The following is a 20,276-nucleotide window of genomic DNA, read 5'->3' as shown; positions in this document are numbered from 1 at the left end:
ATGAAAAAGCAGACACAACTCTTTCTTTCTTTTAATTGCAGGTGTGAAATTTCAGATTAACCACAAGAACTTGATGACACATTTCTGCAACATTTGAACAAAGAGATTTGACATTCCACGGCCAGATTTTGCAAGGAAATACCAAAGGTAATTTCTATGAGCTAAACATGTAACAGCACTCTCGAGTATTTATCTGAAAAGTGATTCAGCAATTTCTAAAAAATAATTTTACGAAGCGAGGTGGCTCATCTCCTGATCCTCATTCCCCAGCTATGCTCGCACCTCATCTCAAAACTGCAACAAAGTCAACTAACATATTTAACATGGTTTCAAAAAAACACAAGGCACTATACAAATGTAAAAGTGTACAGTGACCTCAGTAGAAATAGGTTAAAAGCTATGGTTATGAGAGGTACTCTTCAGATGTTTTCCAAAGCAGAGAGGAGGAGAGGGGCTTCAGGAAGACAACAGAAGACAGCAACTGCAGGTGCACCAGGGAATACAGACGGTCAAAATTTAAGAAGAAATGTGAACATGCAGGATTTGTCAATAAGGACAAAGAATACAATGGAATTATTTGAAGGATGGAGAGTTCATAAAAGCTGCCAAGGACAGAGTGAATGATGACTAATCTTCACTTGTATTTTACAGTGAATAATACAGTAAAACACAATGGAAAACTTCACCTGTCGCCACAATCCAGTCCCATTTTGAATAGTTTAAAGGATGAAAAGATAGAACTGAAAGAGAGTCTATCTTCATTTCACCACCTCTGCCATGAGCCTATGGCCTGAGCCAGCTCACAACAACAATAGAATGTAGATGCACTAAAGTCAGAAAGACAGGACACTATCAGGGATACAGTACTGCAATTATATTTGCCAAAGGGATGTCCATAACAGTTCTGACCAGGAATGTATTAGCACAGTAGCATAGGCAGAAACCAGTGACCAGAGCGGTAAACACAACGTTGTACAGCAATGGGAATATGAGGGGAAACGGAGATTACATGGTGGAGATTGTGGGAGCCAATGGAGTTTACAGTTGGGCACCCCTGGGAAAGAACAGTAATATTTTTATTGGCTTCTAGGGAGATGGTGGCCAATTTCGAATAGATGAATTTAACATGAGCAAAAGTTGGCCACTGGGAATGCCAACCTGCATTAGACTAAAGAGAATAGTTATGTGGATGTATAAGAGGTTGGGTCTTGTTGAATGTTGATGTTTTTTTGACTTGAAATGAATTTCTATTCACTACCACAGCTACAAGACAGAAGTTAAGCTTACAGAGATTAAGCAAACAAATCAATTCTCAGCATCTTATTTTAACACTATGTTCCCAACTAAACTCAAAGATGAAGGTCAGTCACACTTCCGAAATAACTCCACAGAGGCCAGTATCCCATCACCTACTTTCCCTTTATTTACACATGGAGTGTTCTCGACACTGATCCAGCTCCCTCTGAGCCAGCTCTCAGAGTGAACAGGATATCTGACACTCCTATTCTTAATCTGTCAGCCAGGGCTCCCTGATTGGACCCGATTAACAGCCCCAATCGGGGAACTCATATTCTTCGAGATCTCAGAGTTGACCACATTACAATTATTACAACTTCAAAGATCCTTTTTTTTTTAAATATACTGGTGACATATATTTTCAATTGGAAGTTGGATATTTGAGCAGCAGTACTTTCTCCCCCCCGAGGAAATCTTTGAACTAAACAAACATTCAGGTGTATTAGGAACAAATTACTGCAGATACTGGAATCTGTACTGAAGACAACAAATGCTGGACGAGCTCGTAGCAGGTCAGACAGCATCCATGGAGAGTGGGGAAGCTAACGTTTCGAGCCTAGATGACTTTTCATCAGAGCTGAAGTAAAGTGTGGAGGGGACAGCATTTATACTATAGTGTTGGGCGCAGTGGGTGTAGGGTTCCGGTGGAGAAAGGATATTGATAGTTCAGTTTAAGTGATCAGAATGAGAGAATGGCAGAACAATCGTGTGTCTCCTGCCAGACTTCAAAGGATTGTAAGTGGGATGGGGGTGTGGGGAGGACATAATAACAAGCTGAAAGTAAGGGAAGAAGTGTTCATAATCTCAGCACAAACTGGAGGAACAACATCTCATCTTCAGACTAGGCACTTTACAGCCTCCTGGATATAATATGTGGTTCAACACCTTTAAACTGCGAACATGTTGCCCTTTCTTTCAGCTTGTTATCATTTCCTTTCTCCCCTCCCCCCACCCCCCCCCAACCCACTGACTGTCCTTTCAGAACTGGCAGGAGACACCTCATTGTTCTGCCATTCTCACATACCGATCACTATCAACATCTTTTCTCCACCAGCACCCGACACCCAGCGCCTTCCCCCCCCAAACGATAGCATAAATGCTGTCCCCCACCCCTTACACTTTACTTTAGCTCTGATGAAGAGTCACCCATACTGGAAAAGCTGGCCTGCCTCCTCTCCATGGATCTTACCCTCTGTGATCTCCAGCATTTGTCATCTTCATTCAGGTGTAGGATAATGCATGTCATTTCACAATTGTAATAGATATTGTTGAAAAAAAAGAGTCAGGTTAACGACTTACCCCAGCATCCTCAGGCTGCAGAATACGCAGAGCATCCTCATCACTCAGACTGAGATGTAGCCAGACTGGATGGGTGTGTAGAAGCCGATCGAAGATGCTGAGGTTACATAAGAAGCTTTCATAGCCAGAATCCCTCATCCAGCACCTAGCAGCTTCTTCTTTCTGATAGTCATAATCCATATCCCCATGTGCTCTGCTCAACAAGATGCAAATAATGAGTAACCTTTAGGCAAGTAGAGCACTTTATCTTCACCATCATTTTATAAATATCTTCCATCAGCAGACCACCTTCAGAGGATGCAGCCACACAACCTGATTGTACATGGTGGAGGATGAGACAACCTGAAACAGAAGAAGAGTTGTTTCTCCATAACCTTACAAATTGGCATAAAAGCCAATATCCCCAGTGAACTTCATAAATATTTATGTTCAAAATAACCCTCATACATTGTACTTGGTAGTAGCGAAACCTATACCTGATTTAACACAATGCATTTTTAGATCCAGTGAAACCAAGGCTAAACTCTAGGACATGGTGGGAGTTAACGGTGAATAATTTTTAAATACCGTAATTATTAATAATCTATTCATAAATGTTCAGCATATTTTTAGACTGTGGGAAAATGAGGGAGGAGATTAGTGTATTAAATCTTGACCCACAGGATTGCCAGCAAGTCAACTTGTTGGATCAAGGTTGAATATTCAATTTTATTTAAATGAATTCCTGGTGAACACTGTTCATAAGCAGCCTAAGGACTGAAAATTAGAAATGACCAGGTACCACAGTTTTGAGGGACAAGGAGTCTGCTGACTGCTCTTTCTTGCTTTTAAATTGCAATTAGATTTTCTAATCTACCAGATCACAGGTTCCTGATGCAGGTCTGTATGCAGCACATATGGAAAACATACTGAACATCTTGATCAGCAGGAGAATTGAGAACTATTCCTAGTTAAGTTGGCATGCAGCCTGCCATATACAATGAAGGAGCAACAAATTCCCACTGCTGTCAATTAACTGGTGTCTATACAGGATGGTGACAAAGATCCATAATTGAGTTCATGTGTCCCTGAACTAAAGACAGGGGAAAAAAATCAATTCGAACTTATACTCCTAACTGCTGTTGTTGAAACAAAAATAACAAAAAGAAATTAAACCCGTAACTATCAAGACTAGCTTGAATGTGAAAGACCTGGAGGCCTAATAAATTCCCAAGTACCGTTTCCCTGGTGATTGTAATTTTCTTGAGTTCCACCTTACTTTCTCTTTCTGAGATGTAATTTGTATCCTCTGTAGTTAAGAATGATGCAAAATATGAGTCGATTCATCTGCTACCTCCATTACTAATTGCCCAGACACATTTTCTACATGACCAATGCTTACTTTGTTAACTCTCTAAGTATGAGTAGGAACTTTTCTTGTCTGTCTTTATAACTTTCACTTGTACACGAATTTTTCCCCTTTTTATAAGTCATTCCTTCCTGATTTTCAAATACAATTCAATTTTAATGACATTTTTTATTCATTTGTGAGACTTGGGCATAACTGGCTGGCCACCTATAGTTGCCCCTTGAGAAGGTGGTGGTGAGCTGCCTTCTTCAATCGATGCAGCCCACTTGCTGTGGGTTGACCCACGAAGCCGGTAAGGAGGGAATTCCAGGATTTTGACCCAACGACTGTGAAGGAACAGCGGAATACTTTCACGTCAGGATGTTGAGTGGCTTGGAGGGGAACTTGCAGGTGGTGGTGTTCCCAAGTACCTGCTGTATCCCAAGTACCTGCTGCTCTTGTCCTTCAAGATAGAAGTGGTCGTGGGTTTGGAAAGTGCTGTCTAAGGATCTTTGGTGAATTTCTGCAGTGCATCTTGTAGATGTACACACTGCTGCCACTGAGTGCCAGTGGTGGAGGGATTGAATGTTTGTGGATGTGGTGCCAATCAAGTGGGTTGCTTTGTCCCAGGATGTTGTCAAGCTTCTTGAGTGTTGTTGGAGCTGCACCCATCCAAGCAAATGGGACGTTTTCCACCACACTCCTGACTTGTGCCTGGTAGATGGCGGACAGGCTTTGGGGTATAAGGAGGTGAGTTACTCATTGCAGTATCCCTAGTCTCTGACCTGCTCTTGTAACTATTTTTGTGGTGAGTCCAGTTGAGTTTCTGGTCAATGGCAACACCAAGGATGTTGATAGTGGGGGATTCGATGATGGTAACACCATTGAATGTCTAGGGGTGGTGGTTACAGTGCCTCTCTTTGGTGATGGTCATTGTCTGGCATTTGTGTGGTGCAAATGTTACTTGCCACTTATCAGCCCACGTCTAGATATTGTCCAGATTTTGTTGCATTTGAGCACGGACTGCTTCAGTATCTGAGGAATCACGAGTGATGCTGAACACTGTGCAATCATTGGCAAACGTCCCCACTTCTGACCTTATGCCAGAGGGAAGGTCATTAATGAAGCAGCTGAAGATTCCTGGGCCTAGAACACTACCCTGAGGGACTCCTGCAGAGATGTCCTGGAGCTGAGATGACTGACCCTCCACAACTATAACCATCTGCCTTTGTGCCAAGTATCACTCTAACCAGCAGAGTGTTTGCCCCTGATACCCACTGAATCCAGTTTTGCCAGGGCTCCTTGATGCCACACTCAGTCAAATGCAGCCTTGATGTCAAGGGCTGTCACTGTCACCTCACATGGAATTCAGCTGTTTTGTCAATGTTTGAATCAAGGCTGTAATGAGATCAGGAGCTGAGTGACTCTGGTGAAATCCAAACTGGGTGTCATTGAGCAGTTGCTGCTCGATAACACTGTTGATGACACCTTCCATCACTTTACTGATGGTCGGGAGTAGACTGATTGGGTGCTTAGTGGCTAGGTTGCATTTGTCCTGCTATGTGTGTACAGGACAAACCTGGGCAATTTTCCACATTGCTGGATAGATGCCAGTGTTGTAACTGTACTGGAAGAGCTTGGCGAGGGGAGCGGCAAGTTCTGGAGCACAAGTTTCAGTACTATTGCTGGAATGTTATCAAGGTTCATCACCTTTGCAGTATCCAGTGCCTCCAGCTGTTTCTTGATATCACGTGGAGTGAACCGAATTGGCTGGAGACTGGTATCTGTAATACCACTGGAAGAGCCCGAGACAGATCATCTACAAGACACTTCTGACTGAAGATTGTTGCGAATGCATCAGCCTTATCTTTTGCACTGATGTGCTGGGCTCCTTCATTATTGAGGATGGGGATATTGTGGAGCCTCCTCCTCCAGTGAGTTGTTTAATTGTCTGCCAACATTCACGACCGCAGAGCTTAGATCTGATCCGTTAGTTGTGGGATTGCTTAGATCTGTCTATCACTTGCTGTTTATGCCATTTGGTATGCAAGTAGTCCTGTTTGGTAACTTCACCAGCTTGGCACCTCATTTTTAGTTATGCTTGATGCTGCTCCTGGCATGCCCTCCTGCACTCTCCATTGAACCTGGGTTGATTCCCTGACTTGGTGGTAATGGTTGCATGGGGGATATGCTGGGCCATGAGGTTGCAGATTGTGCAGGAGTACAGTTTTGTTGCCACTGATGGCCCACAGCACCTCACGGATGCCCAGTCTTGAGCTGCTGGATTAGTTCATTTAGCACGGTGGTAGTGCCACTCAACAAGATGGAGGTTATCCCCAATGTGAAGGCAGGACTTAGTCTCCACATTGGTCACATTTACCGATACAGTCATGGACAGATGCCAGCAGGTTCAGAAGGATGAGTTAAAGTATGTTTTTTCCTCTTGTTGGTTCCTTCATCACTTACTGCAGACCAGTCAAGCCGTTATCTCCTTTAGGACCCGACCAGCTCGATCAGTAATGCTGCTGCTTAGTCACTCTTGGAGGTGGACATTGAAATACCCCACCCAGAGTACATTTTTCACCCTCAGTGCTTCCTGCAAGGAGGATACTGATTCGTCATGGAGGAATACTGATTCATCAGCCGAAGGTGGACAGTATGTGATAACCAGTAAGATGTTTCCTTACCCATGTTTAACCTGAAGCCATGAGACTTCCTGGGGTCCGGAATCAATGTCAAGGACTCCCAGGGCAACTCCTTCCCGATCATATACCACTGTGTTGCCACCTCTGCTGGATTTGTCCTATCAGTGGGATGATAGTGGTGGTGTCTGGGGTGTTATCTGTAAAGTATGATTCTGTAAGAATGACTATGTCAGGCTGTTGCTTGACTAGTCTGTGAGACAGCTCTTCCAATTTCGGCACTAGACCCCAGATGTTGGTAAGGAGGATTTTGCCTGGTCAACAGGGCTGTTCTGTGTTTTTGCCATTGTCTTTTCTTGATCCAAGTTCGATGCCAGGTGGTCCGTTCGGATTCATTTCTTTGTTGTGGCTTTCTAGTGATTGATACAACTGAGTGGCCTGCTAGGCCATTTCAGAGGGCAGCTGAGAGGCAACCATATTGCTGTGGGTCTGGAGACACATGTAGGCCAGACCAGGTAAGGATGGCAGATTTCCTTCCTATAAGGACATTAGCGAACCAGATTGGTTTTTCTGACAATTGACAATGGTTTCATGGTCATCAGTCGACTCTCAATTCCAGATTTTTTTTTATTGAATTCAAAATTCCACCATCTGCCATAACAGGATTCGAACCCCAGTCCCAGAACATTATTCTGTGTTTCTGGATTAATAGTCGAGTGATAATACCACCAGGCCACTGCCTCCCCACATCTTTACATAATTAAATTGTTTTTCTTAATACTATTTTTGTTAACTATAATAGTTCCCTAGGAAATGTTCTCTCTCATTGAAATGCATTTATTCCATGCAGTCTGAAATATCTCTTAAATCTCTACCATCATGTCCCTATTGCCTTGTTTCTTATTCTAAATTATCAGTTTACTTTTGCTGGTTTTGCTTTCATACCAAAATATTTACCCTTATCTTGGTTCATGATATTGGTTTCAAACCCATTCTTTTCACTCTCAAACTGTATATGAGATCAAGCAAATGATGATCACTGCTTCCCAGGGCATCTTCACTATGTGGTCATTAATTAATCCTATCAAGACCATGTCTACAGTGGAACCTCGATTATCCGAATATCAAATATCGGAATTTCGGATTATCCAAATAAGGTCTCAAGATCCCATAAAAACATCACATCAAAGAGGTAAGTGGATTTGGATTACCTGTACTGAAGAACATGTGAAAACACTGGCAAAGACAAAGAATCCCAAACACCTCAAGCAACACCAATTCTGGATATTTTTAACGTAAGGGTTAGTTACACAGCCCTTTGTAAAAGTGAGTGCTTTATTCCCGTCACTTTACCAGGCCATTCATGGAAAAAATGGCAAAGAAAGTAAACACATGCGGGAGACAGTGCTTCTGTCTTTCTACCGCGACATTGAGTTCATTGGAAACTGGCAAACGCTCTTGTGATTGTAGAAGCAGTCTGTGACCTTGTTTAATGCTGGGATTTCATATATTTATGTGATGGTCTTTCTCAGTTTAACTTGGAGTGCAAAGATTAGTTTGTTTAAATAGCAGACTCATCAAAATTATAGATTTAAGCAAACTCTCTGGTAGAGCAGTGTTAGATCAGTATGGCTTCATTTATTTAAAGTCACATCGATTATCCAAATAATCAATTATCCAAATGAAACACTGCCTGCCCATCTCATTCGGATAATCGAGGTTCTTCTGTATAGCTTGTTCTCTAGTTGTTGCTAAAACATATGTTCTAAGGAAATAAATCAGTCTATGTGATTAAAGTCCCATATGATAATCACCACAACCTTCTGTCTAGCTCCCATCATTTCTTCCTTTAAGCTTCACTGTACCTTATGGTTATTGTTAGGCAGCATGTACACCACTCCTGCAAGTTACTTCTTGCCTTTATCATTTGTAATCTCTAGTCAAACTGTTTCTACATCCTGCTGTCCTGAATTTAAACCATTCTTCTCTGTGTGATAATTTTAATCAACAGGGCCACTATTCCACATTTGCCTTCCTAATTGTCCTGTATCCATCAATATTCAAATCTGGTCCATGTCACGCTGCAGCCATGACCCTGTAAGTTGGTGGTAGCTTGATGGCAACAAATACCAGGTGGTTTATTAACTTCCATCGCAGGACAAGTTGTTTGTTTCTTTGGCGAGTGAAATTTTTCTTTAATCAATAAGGCTAGAATGAGTGCATATCCTGTATTACTGATTGTGCCAATTAATACGAAGCTATTTAGTCATACTGTTTTTACCCATGTCATAAAAGGTCTCAATCAACAACTGGTTAAACGTGCCCAAGTAATGCCTCGCGGTGAGAGGCCACTCTACGTGGCTGCATCACTTACACATTTCGATTTCATATGAAGAGGTGGTGAAGCATTCACGTTCATTGTAACTAGGAATTTCCCTTGAAGAGATTTTGGGTAAAATTCACTGGGGTGAATATTTTCATACAAATGGTACAAAAATGTTCTTCCTTGTTTGTTTGCATTTCTGTTTAAGAGTAGGGAAAACATTTGAACTTAATAGCTTCATTGCAATGGCTTTCAATTGGTTGTGAGCTGTCCACATGTTGCAACTGATAAAAGGTTTCAACTTCATGGAAGTAAAGGCCATTGAAATATAGCACCAAGGCTTTTACCATTTAAACCATTTAATGCCTTATTTCAAGACATTAAATATTCAATGACTGAATTTGTTATACAAGTTTCTTCTATTACTCAATTACTTTTGAGGTGCATTGACTTGTAAGTGCAACAGCAATACTATGGCAGGAATGTCCCAGAAACAGCATTGAGATGAATGACTTGTTTTTTCTGGGGTTTGTTAAATGAAGAAGCAATGTTAGCTGACAGACCTTAGGAGATGTTTATTTCATCACTCATCCAAAATTCAAGTACAATCAGGCAGAAGTGAAAATTACAAGGAACCGCATTTTCTAAAAAGCAATCCTCTGTATTGCATCATTTCAATTATGTCTGGTATTTTAATTGACTATTCACCTTGTCCATGACCCTCATGATTTTATAAATCTCTATAAAGACACAGCTCAGCCTATGCCTTTCCAGGGAAAACAGCCCCAGTCTATTCAGCCTCTCCCTATAACTCAAACCCTCCAACCCTGGCAACACCCTTGTAACTCTTTTCTGAAGCTTTCCAAGTTTCACAACATTCTTACTATAGCAGGGAGACCAGAATTGAATGCAATATTCCAAAAGTGGTCTAACCAATGTCCTGTACAGGCACAACATGACCTGCCAACTCCTATACTCAATGTACTGACCAATAAAGGCAAGCATACCAAATGCCTTCTTCACTAACCTGTCTACCTGCGACTTCATTTTCAAGGTGCTACGAACTTCCACTTTAACAATTCTTTGTTCAGCAACACTCCCCAGGATCTGTTAACTGTGTATAAGTACCACCCTGATTTGCCCTACAAAAATGTAGTGCCCCACACTTATCTAGATTAAACTCCATCTGCACTCCTCAGCCAATCAGCCCATCTGATCAAGCTTCTGGTGTACTCTAAGGTAACCTTCTTCACCATCCACTACACCACCAATTTTGGTGTCATCTGCAAGCTTACATGTATGTCCTAAGTTCACATCCAAATCATTTATGTAAAGGGACAAAAAGTAGTGGACGCAGTACTAATCCTTGCAGCACATCACTGGTCACAGGTTTCCAGTTCAAAAAGCAACCCTCCACCACTACCTTCTATCTTCAAGCCAATGGCAATATTCTACTACGTCATATTCCTGCTGAATGGGATATCATTTTGAGAAAACAATTGATCCATTCCTAAAGTTCTTGCAATTCAAATCCCTCTGTAATCACTACTTTCAATCCATAGCTCTTTGGTCCCTTTTGATCACTGAAAGCAAGAATCTTCGATGAATTTTGAATCCAGCAAGTTATCATTTTTAAATGAAGCTGCTCTCTGACTTCCATTGTTGTTGCTTTCGACGTTTTGTTTTAATACATGTAACAAGTTATGGTCTGGGAGTAAGAGTAATTGGATTGCTTATTCTAAGCAGAATCTTTTGTCTGTGTGCTATGGGCTCGTGTCAGAACTATTTCTGGTCTCAGCCCTGCTCCAGCTGTTGGGGTTCCTGTCTGTGAGCTCTACCCCACGATGAGCAACTAAGAGGCTGCTTTTTGGGTTTGCAGTCCACTGAAAGAGATTGCAGACCTTATCAGAGCTCTCAAACACCAGGCACTGTCCCTGTTAGAGGCAGAGAAGGAGGGCAGCTTCATAGAAGCCAGAGGAAGTGATGGAGGTTGGTACAATTACATTTAAAAGGCATCTGGAATGGGTATATAAAATAGAAAGGATTAGAGGGATATGAGCCAAGTGCAGGCAAATGGGACTAGATTAGGTTAGGATATCTGGTTGGCATGGACGAGTTGGATTGAAGGGTCTGTTTCCGTGCTGTACATCTCTATGACTCTAAATGACGCCTCCAAATAAAAAGCTTTCAATTGAATGAAATAAATGGTGGATCCCCCTTCCCGGCATAGCCAGTGGCAGCAGTCACTCATGGCTGCAGCTCCCCCTGGGTGGAGGTAGTGCAGGAGACCGAGGAAGTCCAAGGGTCTGTCTGCCAGCAGCGCTTTTTCCAGTCAGCTCACAAACAGGCCTTTAATTATCCAGACTGTGTGGATAGCCTCTGTCAGGGATGATTGCCCAGAGGTACAACTACATCGGCTCAGTGGCCTGATGTCAACTTCTGTGGAATCCTTCAAGTTTCTACCTTTAAGTGCACCCCTGCAGGACTAGAAAAAGGCAGCCCTTAAAAAGCCAGCATGGGAACAAAGGGACTAATGGTCTCTTCTGTGCAATCATACCACTGAATGATCCTATGATTTATTAAAACATAAGCCAGCCTTAAATTGAGCGAGATGGCTGAGAAACACAGACAAAAACAAGAGCCAACATGTTACACTTTATTATGAAGATATCGGTGTCAATTGGCCATTAAAACAGTACAATAAAGCAATCCAAAGCTTCTATGATTGAGAAATACCTGATAAAGATCCCAGTCAGAGATAATGACGCATGCAACGTTAGTAATGGAAAAAAAATTTTACATGCAGTTCATGACCACTTGTTTTTATTTTTCCAGACAGCGAGAAACTTGACCAACTTGAACAGGATGCTATTCAAGAAAAACAAACTGAGAAGTTCTAACTGTGTAAGAAGCCTCTTGAAAGGAGGAATGCCAGCACAGACAGGCATCTGGAGACTCAGCAGAAAAAGGGTCTCTGAATATGCAGCCCACTTGAAAGGCTGAGTTGCCTACATCTGCAGAAAGAACCATGTGGTCACGAAAGAAAAGATTTACAGTAATAAAAACAGAAAAAAAAACTTACCTCAACCACTGGGCATACTGAGAATCTTCATCCAAGTCAGGAATTGAATGACCCATCTTCAGTTCTCCAATCTCTAAGGCAAGTGTGTCAATTAACTGTGATGAGCAGACCAAGTGTAGTGTTAGACAGTGGAAAAGACAAGCTAACTAGGCTGCAAGAACTTGAAATCATTAAGAACACAAAGTATTTAAGTTATGTTTTATCCTATACTACTGCAGCCATGAGTACTCCCATTAAAGGCAAATACTTTGGAATATGCACTGTTCTTATTTCAAGCTGTAGAATGACAGATACCCACATGTTACGCGGCTTCTGAATAATATTTGACTGCAGTAAAAATCAAAAAACAAATAGAAAGTGCACAGCTTAACTTTGTACTCACTTTCAAACTTCACCTGTGTCTACATTAAAAACCAAGTATCCTGCCAATTCCTGCTACAATAAAAACATTCAGTATGTCCCTTTGAAGGCATTCCTATTTCATGAGTATTACTGCAGGTTTTGGTAAAAAGAACCAGTTGTATAAACAGTAAAGTTTCCACTCTTCAGGTGCAATTTTCTTCAGTTGGCAAAAATAGATTCTAGAAACACAAATCCAACTCTACCCAAAAACAGGCAGGACCTTAAGTTTTGGCATACCCCCAATGACCCATTAAGTAATGGGTTTGTCTCGAGTTCTCTGGTCAAAGACAGGTCTGACTCACAGCACTACGATCTCCACAATGGGTAATGTAAAGAGACAATTCCCAAATCCAGCTCAGCCGGGATGGGGACAGAATGCTGCCTTGTTAACACCAATCTGACCCACAATGGTCACCCAGGCAACTGGATTTAGCAACCTGGACAGATCTGGCACAGGTGCCAATGGAACGGTAGTATCATGTCAGAAGTGTTGGGACAGATCTTCTGTCCCCGTGTTCGTTTGGAGGAGAGAGACACCGGGTCTGATTAAAAGTATAAACAGGTTTAATGAGAGAGAATCGTACACAGTACAGTGAGGTGTCTAGCTCACTGGAGAAGGCGCGTTCTGACTATTTTTTAAATTTGTCTATCCTTTTGTTCTCTCACATTCCAGAGTTACATCCTTATTTGGTAAAATGCAGAATTAGTATGTCATTGGTTCTCACCTGATAACATTCTATTACCTCAGTTTGAGCTACATGCATTTAGACACGGCTCCAATGTCCTGTTATCTCTCACCCTCCCTGGGGCCTCTTCAGGCTATGCCATCAGCTTTTCAGTCTGTTCTTAGTGTAACATAATGGCTTACTGTTGTCTAGTGAAGCTAACAAGTTCCAGACTTGCTAATACTACCTTACGTGAGCACTACCTAACAATAAAGTTTCTTACACTACCTAACCTTAATAATGGATCCCAACAGAAGGCATCCTCAATGTGGACTTCACACTCCATAAAGTCTCATGGCAGCAGCTCAAACAAGTAAACCTGCGAGTAATTCCCATACACTACATCGCTCTGCAACCACTAATAAAAGTCTTAGATAACAAACCTGTACTCCTCCAGGCTGAACACCACTTGGAGGTAGCACTGAGGCAACAAGGGGCAGAATGCACTTTGGGTGAGGACCAGCTGCTAGACTGAATACGGGGCAGGTGATGGATGAGGGAATCAAGAGGGAAAAGCATTGACCTTACCCATCACCTTACCAATGAACCTGCCTCAGAAGTATCTATCCAGGACAGTATCAGTAGGAGTGACCATCACACAGTGGAGATGGAATTCCCATCTTCTCTTTGAGGATACACCCCAAGATGCTGTGTGGCATTATCACTTTGCGAAATGGGATAGACTCAGAAAAGATCTAGCAACTCAAGACTGGGTATCCATGCGGCACTGAGGGGGCATCGACAGCAGAAGTGGACTTCAACGCAAACAGTACCTTCATGGTCTACCATATCCCAGAATGCACCATTACTGTCAATCCAGGGGATGAGTGTCAATCCAATGGAGAGTGCAGAAGGGCATGCCAGGAGCAGCATCAGGCACACCTGAATATCAGGGTCAACCTGATAAAGCTTTCACACAGGATTTCTTGTATTTTGTAAGGACTCCTTACTCTATACTATTTTTAGATATACTTCAGCAAGTTCGCCTCATGTCACCTTCTATCAAAGTTGAGAAGCTAAGTTTTCTCCAGAATATTCTCATTGCTAGTGTCAGTCCTTGCTCAGTTGGCAGGTTGTGGCTTCAAGTCTCACTTCAGGACTTGAACACAAAATCTAGGCTGATATTTTGGTGTGGAATGAAGGGAGTGCAGAAATGTGAGAGGTGCCACTTTTCAAATGAAACATTAACCAGGAACCCAGTCTGCCTTCTAAGGCAGACGTAAAGATTACATGGCAATATGTCAAAGAGGAGCAGTGGAGATATCCCAGTGTTCTGGCTTATATTTATCCTTCAAACTCTATCTGGTCATCGTCACATGTCTACTACAACATTGCACCAGCAACTAAACTTCAAATCCTCTGCATTGTCTCTAAAGTGCCTTGGGATATCCTCTGAGGTCATGGAAGTGTTAAATAAATGAAAAGTTTTTGATACTAAAACTTACTTCAACACTAAACAGTCTTATGTGGACTACTGGATTAGATTATTCCCTCATGCTTTGATGAACATGGGATACGAACTGCAAGGTGCATTCTAAATCAGAACACAATACTGTTTAACATAAGTCTTTTGACCCATGCTTACAGCTTGACTACACTGTTCAGCATTTGATTGCTTTATTGATTGTTGCTTCATAGCGATTTTGGTTGTACCAGCTCACAAGGAGTTTACACGCATTGACCACGTGCAGACTAATGATAAGCTCCACCAATATTATGACTGCAGTAATGGTACTTTCTGTAAAAAAAAGAATGTTCCACTTTGCTCTAGTATCAAGTCAGGTCCTGAACTCCAAACTTATATTTCAACTTTAGCATTGATTCAAAGCCGCTTTTCACGAAAAACAACATTTTTGTGATGGCCTAAAGATTTGAATCGTTTCTGTATTCACACATGGAAATTATTTTATAAATGGACCGCACTGTTGTTTGTGGGAGAGTTCCTTTTTGTTCTGTGGTTCTATGCCCACAATCATGGGATTGGATTCAAAAGAAACTTGTTGAGAAGAAAAGTCAAGAATAATCTTGAGGCTTGGACTCCTTTATAGCATTTTTATTACATGCAGACCCAGATATTCCGATGGCCAGATAGACTTTGGAGCAGTGTTGACTGGACTTGCATATTAGGACCATGTAGATCTAGCAGAGTTTATAGAAATGGCATTGGAAATTGAAGATTTCAATGGCCAAGTCCCCTGTGTCAGCAACCCTCTGAAATAATTATTTAAAAGGTGCAGAATTTGGAGGGTTTCTCTTCAGTTTATGGTATAGTGATTGGAATGAGGGCCAGGTGGATCTCATTGACTATGAGATCTTTGATTGGCCCAGGTTAACCCAATCAGGGAGCCCAGGCTAACAGACATAAATAGGAGATTCAAGACAATGTCCTCATTCTCGGGAAGGACTCGAAACTGGCTGGTCAGAGCATGTGTACTAGGGCACATGTAAATAAAGGGTGACTTAGTGACAGGATACTGGCCGCTGTGTAATTATTTCAGAGGCGACATGAGTGGGATGGATGCTGCCTCAACACTGACATCACCTAAACAAGGGGAGGAAAATCTCCCTAGATGGTCTGGGCAGATGGTATGGTCCAGTACACGCTGCCCGTGACTATGGCAGAGTCGGAGGAACCAGGCCTGAGGTGAAAATGTCTCAGGATAGGCTAGCAGAGAAAGAGCAGGCCTACATCCAGGAATATTGGGGGGGGGGCATGGTTAGTGGGAGGAAGAGGTTTGAGATGTAGCCATTGGAACAAGGGCCAGATGGATCTTATTGACTATGAGATCCTTGACTGGGGCTGTTAACCTGGGCCAATCAGGGAGCCCTGGCTGAAATATATAAACAGGAGATTTAGAGAGTGTCCTCACTCAAGGGACTAGCTCTGAGCTAATTTGTCAGAGCCAATGTACTGGGCACATGTAGATAAAGAGTGACTTGGTGATGTGATACACACCTCTGTGAAGTTATTTCCATAGTTCCCCAGGAAACCTTAGACAATTAAAAACTTATTCCAACTCCTGGATTAATATGTATTAAACTAACCCTATGACTCAACAGACCCTCTCTCCCAAGTAGACTTCCCCTGAACCCTTATATCCCTTGGATCCTGACAACCACTCCATCTCCCCCATCCCAACCAGAGCAACATTTCCCTGGTGTCTGGCCCTACAGGTAGCTTACTAACTTATCCTTTCGCAGTAGCTGCACAGTTTAATGTCACAACACAGTGCACTGACTGTCAAAAAGATGACATGGTTCGACGTCTCCTTGTTATTCTGCACTATGAGAGAAATATTTGGGGTCAGGTACAATCTTCCTGCCTCAAGGAACCAGGATTGAAATTCCTGGCTATGAACATAGACATCAGTGTTCGTGGGGAAATGAAATAGGAGCAAACTGGTAATCTGATTATGCCCGTCACTGCTTGCAAGACCTGGGCCATAAAGACTAAATACGGGATTCAATTCAGGAGAAAACTGCTTCTAAGCTTACAGTTACATTACTGAATATCTATCTCATAAAATCTACCAGGTATTGCTAGTCAGTCTACTCCATGTGCTTCTCTGTATGTTTGCCTCTCTAACATTTACATAGTTACATTTCAAGCCACTCACCATCTTTCTATCTCCAACCACACTGTGCTCTTGATAGCATCCTGGAGCATCATAATGAGGTTGCTCCAGACACCTAAAAGCCTTTTCAGAACAGTTTCTAGCACAGAATAATAGTTCTTATTTGCCTACGAACCCCAATGTATTTGTATCCAATTAAATCGCATTTGCAACATTTCCATTGATAAGGTATCACATAAATGCAATTTGTTTTGCTTTTTTATAATTGTTAATGGTGCACAAAAAGAATCAAAATAATTGATAGGTAGTGGGAATAATGGCGAATACTCCTTACTGTTTTGAGCAGTAAATCAGATTGCAAGTTTCAGCATTGGTACCTGCACAGTTGAACACACAAATCTGTAATGTCTGGCATACTCCACACCTCTAGAGGATAATAATTCTCTTAGTGTAATAATTCTTGCTGATAAGACAGACTGAAATCCATGCAATGTGAAAAATGGAATCTTTGTCCACAAAATCCACTCTAAAAACAGCAGAGTTGGTACAATCAGCAGAGAATTACATTTTTTTATATAAACGCAACAGCTTGTCATTAATTAGCACCTTTAATGGTGAGAAAAAAATCTTAGTGTGTTTCACATGTGCATTATGGAACAAAATTCAACTCTGAACCAAAGCCACCAGTCAATGAATATTGCAGGTAAGCAATTCATGCAATACTGAAGGTTCACAAATCATATTTTTCATAATTTAATTTGTGATACGTATAATAAAAAAAAGTTCAGCTATTTTTGAAAAAAGATTTTCTATTTTCTTTAATTAGTTCTCTTAACCTCATCGGTTTCTTTTCTCCCCAATGTTTATTTGACTTTTCACGCACAATTCCAATCTAATTTATACTTCCTGCTTTCTGTTTTCAAGATTAAACACAGCACGTGGATTTTTCCAGATATTTCCAGCAGGAAAATGTTTTTGCTGTAGACAAGATGTGGTTCCTGATCCTCAGACGCTGCCTGAACTACTGTGCTTTTTCAGCACCACTCTAATCTAGACTCTGGTTTCCAACATCTGCAGTCGTTGTTTTTACCTTTTATACAACAATGTCTATAACAGAAGAAACCATCTTAGCCAAGGAACTGAACTGTTTTCTAGGAACAGTTGCTGGAAAGTTGTGTAAGCATCTGACTTATAGGTAAATTGCCTGCTGCTGATCATTAAAGATGATACATGGTACTTAAGTTGGTAGCATTTCAATAGCACATGAGTTTATGCCTGAAACATCAACTCTCCTGCTCCTTGGATGCTGCCTGACCTGCTGTGCGTTTCCAGTGCCACACTTTCAACTCTGCAAAGTTGGTACAAGCTCAGAGCTAAGCAAGTCACGGTTTAAAATGTGATGTTTGCAACCCTGAGCAAGGATTCAGCTTTCACTGTTTGCCAGGAGGTTTGAAGTGAATTCTTAAAGATGTTGGGAGATATTTTGGAACATTTTGACAACATTCCACCAACAGATATTCTGAAAATTCTCTGAGGACATCATCTTACAAGACACATTATAGAAGATACCAGGAGAAATGGTGACCTTGGTCATGGGTGACCTGTCAGGGGCTCTGTCCACCTTTGGCCTTCACAAGGAATGGGAGGAAGACATGGAGCAGGAGCAACAGTTGCGGGAATGACTCCCTTAGAGGGCACCATACAGGAATCAGATGCCAGGTGAGAGCAAGTTTCTGATCAAAACAAATATTTGTGGGCAGAGGAAAAGACCGTGTTTACTAGTTCCATCCAGCACTAAATGCCTCTGAACCAGGTGAATCCTAATATCCCAGTGAAATGTCACCCTGCTACTATTCAGAGACTTCCAACCTCTTGGTGTGACAGAACTCGGAAAGATACTTGGGGAGCAAATCAGATAACCACTTGCACTGAATGATTAACAAAAGGTATTTTTAATATAAACTCTATCAACATTAAATTAAAACACACAGAACTGGATGAGAGTAAAATTACTTTATTCGGTCTGAATCACATAAGAACAGCAAATGATATATCTGCCCTTTTCCTTCTGAGATTCAGAATCACTTGGGAAATTTTAAGAGCGAGGTTTCATGTTGAAAAGATCACAATTCCATATAAACCTATGGGGATAGATCCTTGATGGCTGCAGGATAGGTAGCTGAGATGGTTAAGGAGGCGCCTGGGATACTTCGCTTGATTAGGCAAGGCACTGAATACAACAGTAAGGAGGTTGTGATGGAGCTGGATATATAGTGTTAGTTAGCCCACACCTGGAGTACTGTCTGCAGTTCTGTTGTTAGACTATAGGAAAGGTAGTGACTGGACAAGGGAGTGTGCAGAGGAGATTCACTAGGGTGTTGACTTGCCTGGAGTGATTCAACAATGAAAAGAGACTAAATAGGCTGGCTCAAATGTAGAGAATGCTGGAGAAACTCAGTCGTTCTGACAGCAACTTTGGAGAGAGAGAGAGAGAGAGAGAGAGAGAGAGAGAAACAGAGCTACTGGTGCGAGTCCAGTATGATTTCTTCAGAATGGGATAGGCTGAGGTCGTTGCCCTTAGAGCAGAGTAGTATGACAGGGGAAGCTGTTGTAGGTGTAACAAAGTTCTGAAGGGCATCTACAGGATAGAAAGGGAAAATCTATCCCTCTAATAGATAGAGGGCTCAACAACCAGGTGTACAGTTTCAAGGCAAGGAGCAGGGGTTCAGAGGAATTTTGAGAAAGGATTGTTTTTCCAGATGGTTATGGGTATCTGGAACTCTCTACCTGAAAAATGGGCAGAGGAGGCTTAAAAACCTCAGCACATTGAAGAACTATATTGTATACAGTAACACTTGAAATGTCACAGCACACCAGGCTCTGGGCCACATTCAGGAAAATGGGGATTAGAATAGATAGATGTTTTGATGACTAGTTATAGACATGATGGGCCAAAGGGCTTCCTTCTGTGTTGCAAAAACTCTGACTCTCTCTGACACTATGAGATAACTTTACTTAAAAAAAACAACAGAGATGTGTCAAATACAGGTCATTATTTTTAAACCTCGAGTCTCCTATAAATAGAAAAAAAACTACTCAGCAAGCCTGGCTTCTGTGACACTGCCCAGACTCTAAGCAGTACTCCTACAATCATTAAAGTAGCAACATGTTGTCCCAATGTAAGGAGATAAAGACAGATGTTCCAATTTGCATCGGCTAGGCTTCCCACAGACTTCCTAAAACACTAAACTTCAGTAACCACCGAATGACATTCCACAGAATTTAGATACTGAAAATGTGGTCTTATGCAGCATCAGCACTCTGTTATCTTTGTTTATGTTCTATACAACAGAACAGATTTACCAAATACAATTTGCACTATGTGCCGCTTTTTAAACAAAAATCAGCGACAGCCCACACCAGGATCTCAAGCTTCTTTACCAGTACGTCTTATATATAGCATCACGCATGCCCTCAGGATGTACTGCAGTATGTGCGTCAATGAAATGTCTGACTTCCCGAAGCAAATCCGGAGATGCTACATGTCTAGCACTTTAACTCTCAGAATGATAAACTCCCTTGAAATGCAGGAGAACAACATTCTT

The 20,276-nt window shown here is 41.7% G+C and overlaps 1 protein-coding gene and 1 long non-coding RNA gene across 8 annotated transcripts in view; one reads left to right on the top strand and one right to left on the bottom strand.

Annotated features, from left to right (window-relative positions):
- The window catches only part of LOC132819871 (ras and Rab interactor 2-like), a 153,784-nt gene that overhangs the window by 45,331 nt on the left and 88,177 nt on the right, over window positions 1-20,276 (bottom strand). For 6 of the 7 annotated variants that reach the window (XM_060831788.1, XM_060831787.1, XM_060831791.1 and 3 more), the window contains 2 exons: window positions 11,970-12,064; window positions 2,596-2,788 (listed from right to left, as the gene is read on the bottom strand). In XM_060831788.1, coding sequence (XP_060687771.1) covers window positions 2,596-2,788; window positions 11,970-12,064 — 288 coding nt within the window. Of the gene's footprint in view, window positions 1-2,595; window positions 2,938-11,969; window positions 12,065-20,276 lie in introns of those variants that run through there. The other variant, XM_060831794.1, reaches the window with a different exon arrangement.
- LOC132819872 (uncharacterized) lies at window positions 48-12,066 on the top strand. The gene is made up of 2 exons (XR_009645130.1): window positions 48-147; window positions 11,723-12,066. It is a non-coding gene; the product is annotated as an uncharacterized LOC132819872 (long non-coding RNA).

The sequence above is a fragment of the Hemiscyllium ocellatum genome, chromosome 10 (genome assembly GCF_020745735.1).
Source record: "Hemiscyllium ocellatum isolate sHemOce1 chromosome 10, sHemOce1.pat.X.cur, whole genome shotgun sequence".
In the NCBI taxonomy this organism is placed as follows: Eukaryota; Metazoa; Chordata; class Chondrichthyes; order Orectolobiformes; family Hemiscylliidae; genus Hemiscyllium; species Hemiscyllium ocellatum.
The sequence above is the reverse complement of the archived record's forward strand: the minus strand, read 5'-3'. Positions and strand labels throughout refer to the sequence as shown.